Raw genomic sequence first — 15567 nt, 5'->3', positions numbered from 1 at the left:
TTTCCTCTTTGATTTCTGCAGTGGTCTCTTGGTTATTTAGTAGCATATTGTTTAGGCTCCATGTGTTTGTGTTTTTTACTTTTTTTTTTCCTGTAACTGATATCTAGTTTCATAGTGTTGTAGTTGGGAAAGATACGTCATATGAATTCAATTTTCTTAAACTTACGAAGGCTTTATTTGTGACCCAAGATATGATCTATCCTGGAGAATGCTCCATGAGCACTTGAGAAGAAAGTGTATTCTGTTGTTTTTGGATGGAATGTCCTATAAATATCAATATAGTCCATCTTGTTTAATGTATCATTTAAAGCTTGCGTTTCCTTATTTATTTTCATTTTGGATGATCTGTCCATTGGTGAAAGTGGGAAGTTAAAGTCCCCTACTATGATTGTGTTACTGTCTGTTTCCCTTTTTATGGCTGTTAGCATTTGCCTTATGTATTGTGGTGCTCCTATGTTGGGTGCATAAATATTTACAATTGTTATAACTTCTTGTTGGATTGATTCCTTGATCATTATGTAGTGTCCTTCTTTGTCTTTTGTAAAAGTCTTTATTTTAAAGTCTATTTTGTCTGATATGAGAATTGCTACTCCAGCTTTCTTTTGATTTCCATTTGTATGGAATATCTTTTTCCATCCCCTCACTTTCATTCTGTATGTGTCCGTAAGTCTGAAATGGGTCTCTTGCAGACAGCATATATACAGGTCTTGTTTTTGTATCCATTCAGCCAGTCTATGTCTTTTGGTTGCAGTATTTAATCCATTTCCATTTAAGGTAATTATCAATATGTATGTTCCTGTTACCAGTTTCTTAATTGTTTTGGGTTTGTTATTGTAGTTCTTTTCCTTCTCTTGTGTTTCCTGCCTAGAGAATTTCCTTTAGCATTTGTTCTAAAGCTGATTTGGTGGTGCTGAATTCTCTTAAAGAGAATTGTCTGTAAAGGTTTTGAATTCTCCATCGAATCTGAATGATATCCTTGCTGGGTAGAGTAATCTTGGTTGTAGGTTTTTCCCTTTTGTCACTTTAAATATGTCCTGCCACCCCCTTCTGGCTTGTAGAGTTTCTGCTGAAAGATCACCTGTTACCCTTATGGGGATCCCCTTGTATGTTATTTGTTGTTCTTCCCTTGCTGCTTTCAATAATTTTTTGATAGTTTGATTAATATGTGTCTTGGCATGTTTCTCCTTGGATTTATCCTGTATGGGACTCTCTGTGCTTCCTAGACTTGATTGACTACTTCCTTTCCCATATTAGGGAAGTTTTCAACTATAATCTCTTCAAATATTTTCTCAGTCCCTTTCTTTTCCTGTTCTTCTGGGACCACAAAATTCGAATGTTGGTGCATTTAATGTTGTCCCAGAGGTCTCTAAGACTTTCCTCGATTCTTTTCATTCTTTTTTCTTTATTCTGCTCTGCAATAGTTATTTCCACTATTTTATCTTCCAGATCACTTATCCATTCTTCTGCCTCAGTTATTCTGCTATTGATCCTATCTAGAGTATCTTTAATTTCATTTATTGTGTTGTTCATCGTTGTTTGTTTTATCTTTAGTTCTTCTAGGTCCTTGTTAAATGTTTCTTGCATTTTGTCTATTCTATTTCCAAGATTTTGGATCATCTTTACTATCATTTTTCTGAATTCTTTTTCAGGTAGACTGCCTATTTCCTCTTCATTTGTTAGGTCTGGTGGGTTTTTACCTTGCTCCTTCATCTGCTGTGTGTTTCTCTGTCTTCTTATATTGCTTACCTTACTGTGTTTGGGGTCTCCTTTTTGCAGGCTGCAGGTTCATGGTTCCTGGGGGTTTTTTGATGTCTGCCCCCAGTGGGTAAGGTTGGTTCAGTGGGTTCTGTAGGCTTCCTGGTGGAGGGTACTAGTACCTATGTTCTGGAGGATGAGGCTGGATCTTGTCTTTCTGGTGGGCAGGACCGCATCCGGTGGTGTGTTTTGGGGGTCTGTGACCTTATTATGATTTTAGGCAGGTTCTCTGCTAATGGGTGAGGTTGTGTTCCTGTCTTGCTAATTGTTTGGCATAGGGTGTCCAGCACGGTAGCTTGCTGGTCGTTGAGCGGAGCTGGGTCTTAGCGTTGAGATGGAGATCTCTGCAAGAGCTTTCGCCGTTTTATACTACGTGGAGCTGGAAAGTCCCTGCTGAACCAATGTCCTGAACTCGGCTCTCCCACCTCAGAGGCACAGGCCTGACACCCGGCTGGAGCACCAAGACCCTGTCAGCCACATGGTTTTGGAGTATTTAGGTAGAATAGCAAGAAGTCTTCATCCTGGTGTATCAGGCACTGGGTGTCCACGTCATCTCTAGAATGACCTTCTTCTGCTCCTTTTGGAAAACTGCAACTTTACCTTCCAATATTAATTTTTCTTTCCTTTGGTGAATCTTCCTCCTTGCTTCTCAGTGGAATTAGCTCTTTCTTCCCCTGGTTCCTACAGCCTGCTCTTCATACACAGGATTACTCTTTGTCCCAGTTCTGCCGTCTTTTTGAAGCTGGATTTTTCTTTGGGTCAGGGAATATGCTGGAACTAATAAAGTGCCTGGTACATAGCAGGTCTCAACAACTGTCAATAAATAAATCAGTGAATCAATTAAAGACTTCATTTATTTAGACATCTCTACCTTATTTTGTAATGGTCTCAAATATCTTAAGCTGAATAATAACTCCTTACTCCCATGACCACGTAAGAGGTAGAAGCAAGAAGACATGGTGACTTACTAGATAAGGGGTTAAAGAAAAGCAAGTGGTAAAATAGGGCAGATCTTATTTAAAATCTGGGTGTTTATCTCATTGTATACAGTAGCAGGTCTAACTGCATTCTAAGGAACTCAGTGATTCCACACAGTAGAGTTACTAGCCAGACTGGGCTTCCTTAATGTCCTCAGCCATTACTTGGTAGACTTAGGTGTTTTAGCAGCTTGCATTTAGAGGAGGAAACGGGAGTAAGATGCAAACAACAACTACCTGCAAAGGTTTGTTGAATAACAGCTCCATTGATACCGTCTCTCACTGTACCCTGCACCAAATAAGTTATCATTATTAACTGAGGAGGCAAAATTCCCGTTTTTCTGGCCAACTCTGCAAGAATAAAGACAGATGAGGGACTTCCCTGGTGGCGCAGTGGTTAAGAATCCACCTGCCGATGCAGGGGACACGGGTTCGAGCCCTGGTCCGGGAAGATCCCACATGCCGTGGAGCAGCTAAGCCCGAGTGCCACAACTACTGAGCCTGCGCTCTAGAGCCAGGGAGCCACAACTACTGAAGCCCGCATGCTCTAACTACTGAAGCCTGCATGCCTAGAGCCCGTGCTCCACAACAAGAGAAGCCCCAGCTCGCTGCAACTAGAGAAAGCCCACATACAGCAACGAAGACCCAAAGCAGCCAAGAACAAATAAATAAATAATTTTAAAAAGGAAAAAAAGACAGATGAAACATAGGTATGTTTCCTAAGTCCAGGCTCTATGGGTAAGTTTGCCTTGGCTATGAAGGGAAGAAAATGGTGTTTAAGTCTTAAGGCCTGAGTCATCTTTTCCAGGCCAATTGTCAAGTGCCTGATGGATGGCTCAGGGTTGCCAAGTGAGTTATCAGAGGAACACAGAGGGTTACAGAAGGCAGAAGGACAAAGCAGTAATATAACCCCTCCCTGGAAAACATTGTAAAGAGAATTTTTGAGATTCATTTGTCCCCAGCATGAGTCTACAAGCTTTTAGAACATTGTTCAAAATAAGTGCAAAGCTTTATGGATAAACAGCAGGAGCTATTAGGTGTTTATGCTGGCGTTCCTGTTCTGTGTTTTGAACATCAGTCTTACTGCTTACTTCTAGGGGTGTCATTTAAGGTACATCATGATTAATAGATGCTCAACATCACTAATCATTAGAGAAATGCAAATCAAAACCACAATGAGGTATCACCTCACACCAGTCAGAATGGCCATCATCAAAAGATCTAGAAACAGTAAATGCTGGAGAGGGTGTGGAGAAAAGGGAACCCTCGTGCACTGTTGGTGGGAATGTAAGTTGATAACAGCTTCTGTGGAGAACAGTATGGATGGTATGAACAGTATCCTTAAAAAACTAAAAATAGAATTACCATATGACCCAGCAATCTGACTACGGGGCATATACCCTGAGAAAACCATAATTCAAAAAGACACATGCACCCCATTGATCACTGCAGCACTCTTTAGAATAGCCAGGACATGGATGCCACCTACGTGTCCATCAACAGATGAATGGGTAAAGAAGATGTGGCACATATATACAATGGAGTATTACTCAGACATAAAAAGGAACAAAACTGAATTATTTGTAATGAGGTGGATGGACCTAGAGACTGTCAAACAGAATGAAGTAAATCAGAAAGAGAAAAGCAAATACCTATGCTAACGCACATATATGGAATCTAAAAAAAAAGGTACAGATGAACCTAGCGGCAGGGCAGGAATAAGGACGCAGACATAGAGAGCGGACTGGAGGACATGGGGGAGAAGGGGAAGCTGGGATGAAGTGAGAGAGTGGCACCGATGTATATACACTACCAAATGTAAAATAGATAACTAGTGGGAAGCAGCTGCATGGCACAGGGAGATCAGCTCGATGCTTTGTGACCACGTAGAGGGGTGGGGTAGGGAGGGTGGGTGTGAGGCTCAAGAGGGAGGAGATATGAGGATATATGTATACATATAGCTGATTCACTATGTTATACAGCAGAAACTAACATGACATTGTAAAGCAATTATACTCTAATAAACATGGAAAAAATATATATATATATACCAATATATGCATCTGCTTCTAGAAGGAGGCTTACCAAAATGCTAATAGTCATTACCAGTAGGTGGTGGAAGGTTCTTACTTTCTTCACTATTATTTTTGAATACTGCCTGAATAATGATAAAGCTATTGTTTTGGAAATGAACAGAAAACCTAACTCAAAGCTAATATATTTGACCAAAATCATATGACTAATAGTAATATCAAAACCAGGCATTTAATCCTCTAATACTTATAGAAATCCATTGAAATAGGGCTTATTATACCATTTTGGACTCAAGGAAGCCAAGGCTGAGAGAGATCAAACCAATTGTCTAAGATCTCATTGCTTGTGAGCAGAGGAGCTGGGATGTTTGGAATTCAAGTTCATGGCCTTCCCACTCAGTGTAGAATAAAGATTAAAGTTGCTCTCTTCTCACTGAGATAATAACCAACTAGAAGCAGCCCACGCATGCTGTCTTTAGGGGAAAAGGCAGATCTTAACCAGAAAGCAGCTACGTGAGGCGTGGACCTTGTGCCCTTTTCTAGGCATCTCCAGGGGGAGACGATTCCAGTGCAGCCAAACAGTGCTCTCCAAATATTATCTACTATTCATGTTGCTGTTATTCTTGTTGATTGGTACTTAGAAAAAACAAGGTGAGGATGCTTCAGCTAATCTCATTCACCTTGACAATATGAGTCTCCAAATTTAATGATTCACTTTGTCGCTGAGGAGAGACCAGTCCAGAGTTGCCGTGAGGACTGCAGACAGGCATTAACAGTTGCTCACAGTAGGGGTTGTTGTTGTGGTTGTTATTGTCTTGTTAGCTGTAAGACTTTGGACAAAGCCCTTGATTTCTCTGGGCTTGAAGGCAGGTCAGGTGCATCAAACAAGGTAGCCAGAGGGTGAGGATTAATGCTGGGATTCCTGGCCCTCCTTTACAGGCTGAATGCCTAGTTTGTCTTGACTTCTTGGCTCTTCCTTTCAAAGTGTAGATATGGTTATTATTTACTCTTAAGATAAAAGAATGGAGTGGGCAATGCTTCATTCTTTGAGGACTCTCCCCGTGCCTTTCATTATGCCTCTGGCTCTCAAATTGCATCATTCCTTCCCTTTAAGGCCTGTGGCCTCTTCACCAGATCTGGGTTCTGCCAATGTTTGGGGTTCAGCAGAGCAGAGCCAAAACTTGGCCCAGAAGCAGGATATATCTGAGTTCAAATCCCATGCTCACTGTGGAACCTAGGATAATTATTTTTATCTCACTTAGGTTTTGTAGGGATTAAATGAAATAACATATAGAGAATGTCTATAACATAGTAGAAGCCCAATATATGTTAGCCATTGTTGTTATCAACAGTCTAATTGCGAAACCCTATGCCCTTTTCATATGTCTCATTACCCATGATGACTCGGATGCATCAGACATGGAGAACCACTCCTTTATTGAGACCCTCTCTCCTTTACCCTTGTCAGTTCTCCACCCCCTGGACATTCTAATGATCCTCCCTTTTCCCTTTTCCTTGTTGTTCTTTTTTGTACCCTTCATAGTTATGGCTGTTTTAGTCAAGTAGTCTTGATAGTATGTTTTTATTAAATGGCTCTAGAAGAAGCCAAAGTCCATAGAATGAAAGTCCAGTCATTTTATCCAGACTTGGAGCAGAGCGATGGGAGAAGGCTGAAAGCATCATATACTCTTCTGCTCACCAGTGTTACTGCAAAAGGCAGTTCCATGTAGTCAGGAGGAGGGTTTTGGTCTCTTTACAGACGAATGAATGAGTAAATAAACCAGGAGAGGGAGCATCAAGTTCAAGTTTGTGAAGATACATTTCTGCACACCTCACACTTCTGCTGGCTTGATATTTAACCAATAACCAGAGTGAAATGGACCATGAAGGGAAGCTACAAAAATCACAGGGTCCTGCCCCAGTCCCGAGACTTAGGATAATTATTTGCAACTTGAATTTCCCAGCCTCCGAAAGAAATGAAGTCATCTTGACACCCATGGCTGAAATGTCACCACAGCTTCTAATGCAAGACCTCCAGTCTTCTGTGAGGTCTCACCCCAGCATCACTGGGAGTCCTAAAGGGACATCTCACACGGAGCCATGAAAAAGTGCACTTCTGCTCAGGGATGTCAGCGCTTTATCAGGTGACCTCTGGGAATCACCATCCACTAACTCCAGTACACGGAGACCATCAGTCCTCTCCACTGTCCTCTGGGCATCACTGCCAATATATCAATGTCCCTTTAATACCAGGTCAGGGCCGGCTTTCATGACAGCGTGGGATGACTCTCATCACTCCAGGACTTGGAATCAGGCATGGTCGCCTAGGTCGCAAGGTGGCAATGCCTGTGACCCAAGCCTCAAGGCATCCTACACAAATATAGTGCCGTCCCCTTCTGCCAGCAGCCCTCTCCCCACAGACTGAGACAAAGCAGTGTTCTGTCCCCCTGCACTCCCATCCCCAGAGACAAGCTGTGGACCTAACATCCTTTGTGCAGACCCCTTACCTCCCCAAACCCATGAACTCCCCCTTCACAGACAGCGTGACTCTCAGTTTAAGGTCCTCTCTTAAGCCAATAAAGACAAAATCCTCAATATCTAGGAGTTTGTTTGATTTTAAATCATACTGTTTTCTAGAAGCATCCAGGGTCTTTCTCCATTCAGAGTGTGCAGGGCACATGGAGTAACTAATGCCTAGGGCATGTCAGAGCTTGGAGGCTACGAAAGCAGTCTCCTTTCATCAGCAGCTAGAGGCAGAGGAAACAAGATGAGCATGGCATGGTCCTGCCCTAGTGGAGCTCAGAGCCCATAGAAGGACAGGCCACTTCATCATTTATTACTCAGGGAAGGATGGCATGAGAACACGGCATTGGTTTGGAAACCTAAATCAGACTAAAGGAGTCAAGGAAGGAGACTTCAAGAGTACTAAATGTTTGGAGATGTGTTTTGAAGAACAAAAGAAGTTAGCTAAATAACAAAACATGAGATGGAAAGGGATTTATGTGAAAGCAACACACGAGGAAAGGCTTGATTAGTTTTGGCAGCTACAGGTAATTCCACAATTTCCTAGGAAAGGTAGCTATTATTTATCAGACCAAGGATTTCTGTTACTAGGATGGGGGTGCAGTGAGGAGGAAGGATGTACTAGCTCCTTTAACATGGGGGACCATGTTTAAACTTACGTTATTGGAGAATGACTAGCGTTAATCAAAGCTAAGCATTTACTAAAATGAAAGATGACATCTTACAGCTGCTCTTCAATTCTTAAAAAAAAAAATCCAGAGATGAAATATGTCTTGTTATAAGCCACAATGTGCTTGTCCACCAAGATTGTAATTTTCCATGGACCCTGGGGGCTTTACTTCCTCAGGAAACCCCTCTCCGGTCCCACACTAGTTCAGACCCTGCATCTGTACACACTCATTAGTCCTGTACTGTTCCTTATCACAGTTCATGAAAAATGCGTGTGTTTGTGCACATGTGTGTGTGATTTAATTAATCTATATCTTTCACCAGTTTCAAAGTTCCAGGAGAACAGTCTTTTTCTTTTAACTTTTTATTTTATATTGGAGTATAGCTAATTAACAATGTTATAGTTTCAAGTGCACAGCAAAGCCCCTCAGCTGTACATATACAGGTATCCATGCTCCCCCAGACTCCCCTCCCATCCAGGCTGCCACATAACTCCAGGAGAACAGTCTTAATCTCTGTTTTCTCTCTGCAGTATCATTAATTTCCAGCACAATGTCTGGTACAAAATACATGCTTGATAAAGATGTGTTGATTCCAGGACTTGCCTGATGGTGCAGTGGTTAAGAATCTGCCTGCCAGTGCAGGGGACACGGGTTCGAGCCCTGCTCCGGGAAGATCCCACATGCCGTGGAGCAGCTAAGCCCGAGTGCCACAACTACTGAGCCTGTGCTCTAGAGCCCTCAAGCCACAACTACAGAGCCTGCATGCCACAACTACTGAAGCCTGCGGCGCCTAGAACCCATGCTGCACGACAAAGAGAAACCACCTCAGTGAGAAGCCATGCACCGCAATGAAGAGTAGCCCCCTCTCGCCGCAACTAGAGAAAGCCCGCACGCAGCAACGAAGACCCAATGCAGCCAAAAATTAAAAAATTAAAAAAAAAAAAGATGTGTTGATTCTGCTGCTCCTGCCATTGTGTGCTGTTACTGTTGTGACTTTGGCTGTTACAATTTCGTCTCTATTGAGCAAACAAGAATTGTGTTTTGAGGAGGAAAAAGCTGTAGTCATCAGGTTAGCCAGTATGGCCTGCTCGTATGAGAGGCTAAGGGTCACGGGGGTATTTAGAGCACTCAGAGCCAAGGGCCAAGTAAGAGGCTGTCACTTAGAACAGAAGCTTTCAACTGATGTCCAGGATGGAAAGAGTAATAGGTTTGTTTTTTCCAAAGGACATGAGCTAGGGCAAGCATGCAGGACCAAATACATAATTCACAGGGTACAGTGCAAAATGAAAATGCAGGGCCTCTTGCTCAAAAAGTATCAAGAATTTCAAGATGGTGACAGAAGAGCATTAACCCAAGTGCAGGGCCCTGTGTGACTGCACAGGCTGCATACGCATTGTAATAGAGAAGGAAAATCTGATTCCATATTACATCTGTTCCTTTTCACTTCAACCTTTGTGTTCTGTTCTCTGCACTTAGTCATGCTGGCTCTGCACCTCTTGTAAAAGAATGTTGTCTATAGCCTGAAATATACAGCATAGCCTATTCTCTGACCTTTAAGAGTCCTTCCACATAGCTATAAAAAGTTGCAAAACAGAATAACAGTTGCCTTGTTAGAGGTTTACAGGAACATCCTGACCTATGTGGATAGCTGGAAGAACAAAGAATTCTTACACCAAGAAGTTCACAACAACTAACCACGCCCTTCCTTCATCTTGCCTTTAAAAGTGTTTTGCTGGGCTTCCCTGGTGGCGCAGTGGTTGAGAGGCCGCCTGCTGATGCAGGGGACACGGGTTCATGCCCCGGTCCGGGAAGATCCCACATGCTGCGGAGCGGCTGGGCCCGTGAGCCATGGCCACTGAGCCCACACGTCCGGAGCCTGTGCTCCACAACGGGAGAGGCCACAACAGTGAGAGGCCCACGTACCACGAAAAAAAATAATAATAAATAAATAAATAAAAGCACTTTGCTGAAACCCTTGGAGGAGTTTGGGAGTTTGGGGCACGAACCACCTGTTTCCTTGCATGGCCCTTCAATAAACCTTTCTCTGCTCCAAACTCCGATTTTTCAGTTTGTTTGGCTTTACTGTGCATTGGGCACAAGAACTAGCATTTGCTAACACCGTGAAGCTGACCTTGCAAACATTTATAGCTATTAAATAAAATCTGAACATAAGTTTGTAGTTTCCTGTTGGAAAATGAAGGAGTTTTGTATTTGGTGGGGGGAGCCTTTTAAATATCCAGATGTAGGACTTCCCTGGTGGCCCGGTGGTTAAGAATCAGCCTGCCAATGCAGGGGATATGGGTTCGAGCCGTGGTCCGGGAAGATCCCACATGCCACAGAGCAACTAAGCCCGTGCGCCACAACTACTGAGCCTGCACTCTAGAGCCTGCAAGCCACAACAGCTGAGCCCGCATGCCACAACTACGGAAGCCCATGTGCCTAGAGCCTGTGCTTCGCAGTAAGAGAAGCCCCCTCTCACCACAACTAGAGAAAGCCCATGCACAGCAATGAAGACCCAATGCAGCCAAAAATAAATAAATAAAATAAATAAATTTATTTTAAAAAAATCCAGATGTATTTCCATTCCCTGCACACTGGAGTTTTTCTTCAAAAGAAACTGGATTCTTCTGCCCCTTTATCCCATGGGGCCATCTCTCTGTTTCCAAAAGACCTACTAAGGTGTAGGTACTGGTTTGCCCCTCTGTAAACAGCCCTGACATCCTTGCTATACTGCAACACCCATTTGCTTCTCAGCTATGAAGATTAGGCCTAGATTTAAGGCTCCACAGTCCAAAAAGCATGGATTTTGACGCCAAAATGGGTTCAGATCCCAGCTCCACCATTTACAATTTAGCGACTTGGAGCAAATTACTGAGCCTCCCAGTTTTCTCATCTGTAAGTGCGACTGATAATACCTAGCCTAATAAGGTAGCTCTGAAGATTAAATACGGTGAAAAGTGTGACGGCTTAGCACATAAATGCACAACAAAACTAGGACACATCCATATTTTGCAGTATCCCCCTGCTTTAGTCCAAAACTGAACCGAGGAAAAGAGGAGCGCCCTCAGGCCAGGGAACTCCAGCTCTGCTTTCTCCGTCACTGAACCCTATAAATAACTTGGCTAAGTCACCGGCTCCCTGAGAGTCGATGTTTCTCAGGGTGCAGGAGGGAGTTGCTGCAGGTGGTCTCTCCGGCTGGATCATTCATTCGGGCGTTTGGTCTGAATTTTCCGTCTACTTCCTAAAACATCTCCCCGACCGTGCTGCGCGCGCCCAGCCTCCCCGGAGGGCCTCCCGAGGGCGCTGCCCACTTCTGCCCCGCTGCTCCCCGAGGGGGCCCGCGCAGCCCCGCCCCGAAGCCACCTCCCGCCCCTCTTCTCCGGGGGACGGGCCAGCCCGAGACCAGTCACGACTGTGCGGTCCCCCGCGAGGTGGCCGCGGGCGCGGTGGGGCGGCGCGCTTTCCCCCTGCGCGTGGGGGTGCCGGGGAGGTGGGCAGGGCCGGGGCGGGGGCGAGGCCGGAGGAGGGCGCGTCGGCGCCTCGGCGAGGATGGGAGTCCCCGGCCTCCGGAGCTGAGCAAGCCGGCCCGCGGCGTGGAGGGCGCGCCGCAGGGAGGCTAGCCTCGCTCTTCCTCTGGGAGCCCAACACCTTTCCCGCGCCGCCAAGATGATCCCCCCGAGCGGCGCCCGCGAGGACGGCGTGGATGGGTTGCCCAAGGAGACGGCGAACGCCGAACAACCTCCCTCTCCTGCATCCACCGGCAGCCAGGAATCCAAGGTACCGCGCACGCTTGCCCCGAGAGGATACAAACTCACTCTCCTCTCCTCTGTCCACCTTTGTTTCCTCCCTACTGGCGCTGGCGCCAGAGTCTGAGACGCGTCCCCAGTTCCTTTCAAGGACTGTACTTCCCTTGAGAGTTGAATGTACGGCAGGACTCGCTGATAGCGATGCTGGACACATGCCTAGAGACGCAGCTTTCTTGCCCACACAACCCGGGGGCTTTGCGCAGGGCTTCCACCCTGCGAGCACCCGCAGTTCAGTTGACTCCGGGTTCAGATAGCTTTCTTGGGTGGTGGTGGCGTGGTTGTTCTGTGCTTTGAACCTGCATGTGCCCAAAGCGCGTGTAACTATTAGGTGGCTTCTGAAAGCTGAGGGACAAACAGCCCAGGGATACTCCTCCAGATAAGCTGGGGCACTTGCGGACCAGCAGAGGTTTGCCTGTATCCCAAAGGTCTGAGACCCTTTGCTTAACAGGGCTTATCCTTAACCTCAGATACAGCTCATTTCAGAAAAACTAGGGAAATGAGGCGTTCTCGGGAAAGTTGATGTTCCTCTTGTGGAAGTTAATCCTCGGACTTAGACACTTGCTTTCATGAGAGTTACACTGACATACACAAAACCAACCCCTCAGCACTTCTGTCGCTGGTACACTTCCTCTGAAACTCTCGTGGGTGCCAGGCACATGTTTGGAAATCTTGGAAGAGGATAAGGTAAAATGCGGCTGCTAGCTGTGCAATGCCAAATGGCATCTCAGCCGGGAGTGAAAACCATAAGATGGAGTTTGTAGTTATATGGATCTTTTAAGGGCAGGACTCCTGGCTCTTTATCCAGATCTCCCTTTGTGTTCCCTGGATGTCTTTGGAATGTGGGGCAGTTCCTGTGTAGGAATGAAGGAAAGGGGGATGCCAGTCTGGAGGGCAGGTCAGATGGGGCAAAGAAGAGTCCCATCCTTATCTCCCTTCACACACATCCCTGGAAGCCATTGACAAATCAGCAGGATCAAAAGCACAGCTAAGTGGCTCTCAGTTTAAGTGATGCTGCCCACTGTGGGTACCCCAGCCTTCAAAAGTTAACCATCAGAGATGCTAATCCAAGACAAAGAGCTTTGCATTATCTTTATTTTATTTTTTTGATAAATACCTGACCTGAAATATATGTGTCAACTTTTCTAAAACGCAGTTGGAAATGCGGGGAAGACCCCACCTTCCAGAATCATTGTGAGGCATAGTAAGTACAGTGTAAGGACTGTACACCCCAGTACAGTGTAAGGACTCGATCCATGTTTACCCTTTTCCTTCCTGAGATAAGGAGATGGGATCCATCTCACCATAAATGATTCACTCCAAATCCATCTCACAACCCATACACATGGACCATTACCCCTCCGACCAGAAGTTTCTGGCTGTCTCATCATTGTCCATCATTCACCTAAGTGATATGGGGTAGTGGCCACTTCAAAGGTGATCTAGAATACTGTAAATGAATGCAGCTAAACTCAAGAGTGAAACTAGTATTCAACTTTTTGAATTGGGCCTGTTGCTCTGCAGTAGGTATGTTCTGGAAAGCGCTTAGGATTTGCTTATACAGAAGCACAGTTCAAACACACTGTATGGGCTTGCTATTTATAGATATCCTAATGTAAATTCTTTGGCAAAGCAAAACCTACGTATGTAATACCCGTCATTATCCACCAACTTATCTGGTTTATGGTTTTGGATCTGCACACGTCAATTTTTCTCAAAGTGTATTTATACATTCCTAAATTTGCTGTCATGGCTTAGGTGTTCTTAATCAGTGGAGATGGACTGTGGGGGGCCCATGAACCCCAAGAAATTGAATGCAAAATGTTGTGCCTGAAGGTGAAACTGAGGGGGGCATAGTGTTTTTGATACTCTCCTAGGGACCCATGCTTCTCAGAAAGGCTAAACTGCTGATGTGGAGGGGGTATGGTAAGGGAACATTAGGATGGCATGAAACAGGAGTAGAGGTAGGCTCTATTTATTCTACACCAGCAGTGCCACACTTGAAAGCTTATTGGTGTTAACAAGCATCCTCCACCCTGAGGATGAGCGTTTGGTAGGAGAATGTGGACATGTAGTCATCCCATCTTACTCTCCTCTGAAGTGGTTTGTTTGTCAAAATACCGTGTGGGACAGAATGGTTCAGCCCCTCTGGACAGTAAACTTTCTCAAGAAAGACTTTTAAAATTAGTTTTTTCTTTTATTGTATTAAAGCCTAGTTTACTTATAGTACTGTATTAGTTTCAGGTGTACAACCTAGCGATTCAATGTCTTTATATATTAGTCATCATGCGAAGTTATTATAATATTATTAACTACATTCCCTGTGCTGTACATTGCATCCCTGTGACTTACTTATTTTATAGCTAGTAGTTTGTACCTCTGAATCCCCTTCACCTCATTCACTCATTCCCCCCACCTCCCTCCCCTCTGGCAATCACTAGTTTATTCTCTGTATCTGTGAGTCCGTTTCTGTTTGGTTATATATGTTGATTTGTTTTGATTGTTAGGTTTCACTACACATTTTTAAAATAACTTTTTTCTCTCATGATAAGAGTAACAAATACTCTGTGGAAATTTGAAAAGTCCTGAAAAAAAGTTTTAAAAATTCCCCACTGATCCAGTCCAGAAACAACTACTGATATCTTGATTGTGTATTTGCCTCTTTTCATTTATTTTTATATTTACACAGTTGAGAGAATAATGGTGAGCATCTACTGAGTGCTTGGTCTGTCAGGCACAACTTGACCCTTCATAATAACCCTGTGAGGGAGATTCTGCTATTATTTCTGTTTTATGGATAGGGAAGCGGAAACTCAGAAAGGTTAGGTGACTCCCCCACGATTGTATAGTTAGTTGAGTGACACAGCAAGGACAGGGACCCAGGCAGTATGGCTCTGGAGGACAAGTTATCAACCACCTGCAGCTGTCTCTCATGCCTGTGTACTGTTTTACATCCTGTACTGTTTCACCTAACATCCTAACCAAGTATTTTATATGCTACTAAAAGCCATTTGCAACCATATTTTGGTCTTCTCATCTTAAGAAATCTTTGAAAATAAATTGAGCCACATTATCATGTGAAATGATTAAAGCCCAGTTCTTATACAGCTTCTTTGCATTTGATTTTGCTACTCTTTCCCTAAAAGTATATTTACGGAAGTGATTAAATGGAATATCACAGAACCATCTGGAAAACCGGGCCACAGCAAACCCTTTGGTCTAGAGGGTCCATTAGAGAAGAATGATAATGATTCAATGCCCTGAGCACGTAAAATGTTTCCGGAAGTCCATTTCTGCAGATTCTTTGGAATGCTAAATCATAGAATATTAGAATTGGAAACACTGGAGATGATCTATTCGGGGTATTTGTAAAATTATGGATAATTTTTATTGTGTAAATTTATTTTATTATAGAAAATTTCAACACAGAGAAAATACTATAAAGAACCATCATGTACCTAATCACCTGGCTTCACCAATTATCAATTCATGGATGATCTTGCTTCATCTGTTACCCCCAGCACTACCCCCACCCCTCCCCATGCACACTGGATCATTTTAAAGCAAGTTCCAGGCATCAAAGCATTTCATTCATAAATATTTCCAGATGCATCTCTAAAGAATAAGGGCTCGTCTCCGCCTGCCGATGCAGGGGATACGGGTTCGTGCCCCGGTCTGGGAGGATCCCATATGCCGCGGAGCGGCTGGGCCCGTGAGCCATGGCCACTGGGCCTGCGCATCCGGAGCCTGTGCTCCGCAACGGGAGAGGCCACAACAGTGAGAGGCCCGCATACCGCAAAAAGAA

The 15567-nt window shown here is 44.3% G+C and overlaps 1 protein-coding gene across 5 annotated transcripts in view; it reads left to right on the top strand.

Annotated features, from left to right (window-relative positions):
- Positions 1-11343: 11343 nt before the first annotated feature.
- STAC (SH3 and cysteine rich domain) overlaps positions 11344-15567 on the top strand; it is a 103630-nt gene continuing 99406 nt past the window's right edge. The window contains exon 1 of one of the 5 annotated variants that reach the window (XM_081247721.1): positions 11344-11736. In XM_081247721.1, coding sequence (XP_081103847.1) covers positions 11626-11736 — 111 coding nt within the window. In that variant the 5' untranslated portion in view covers positions 11344-11625. The remainder of the gene's footprint in view (positions 11737-15567) is intronic. The other 4 variants (XM_081247720.1, XM_081247719.1, XM_081247718.1 and 1 more) reach the window with 4 other exon arrangements.

Source organism: Mesoplodon bidens (assembly GCF_964165515.1).
Source record: "Mesoplodon bidens genome assembly, chromosome: 10".
Classification (NCBI taxonomy): domain Eukaryota; kingdom Metazoa; phylum Chordata; class Mammalia; order Artiodactyla; family Ziphiidae; genus Mesoplodon; species Mesoplodon bidens.
The sequence above is the reverse complement of the archived record's forward strand: the minus strand, read 5'-3'. Positions and strand labels throughout refer to the sequence as shown.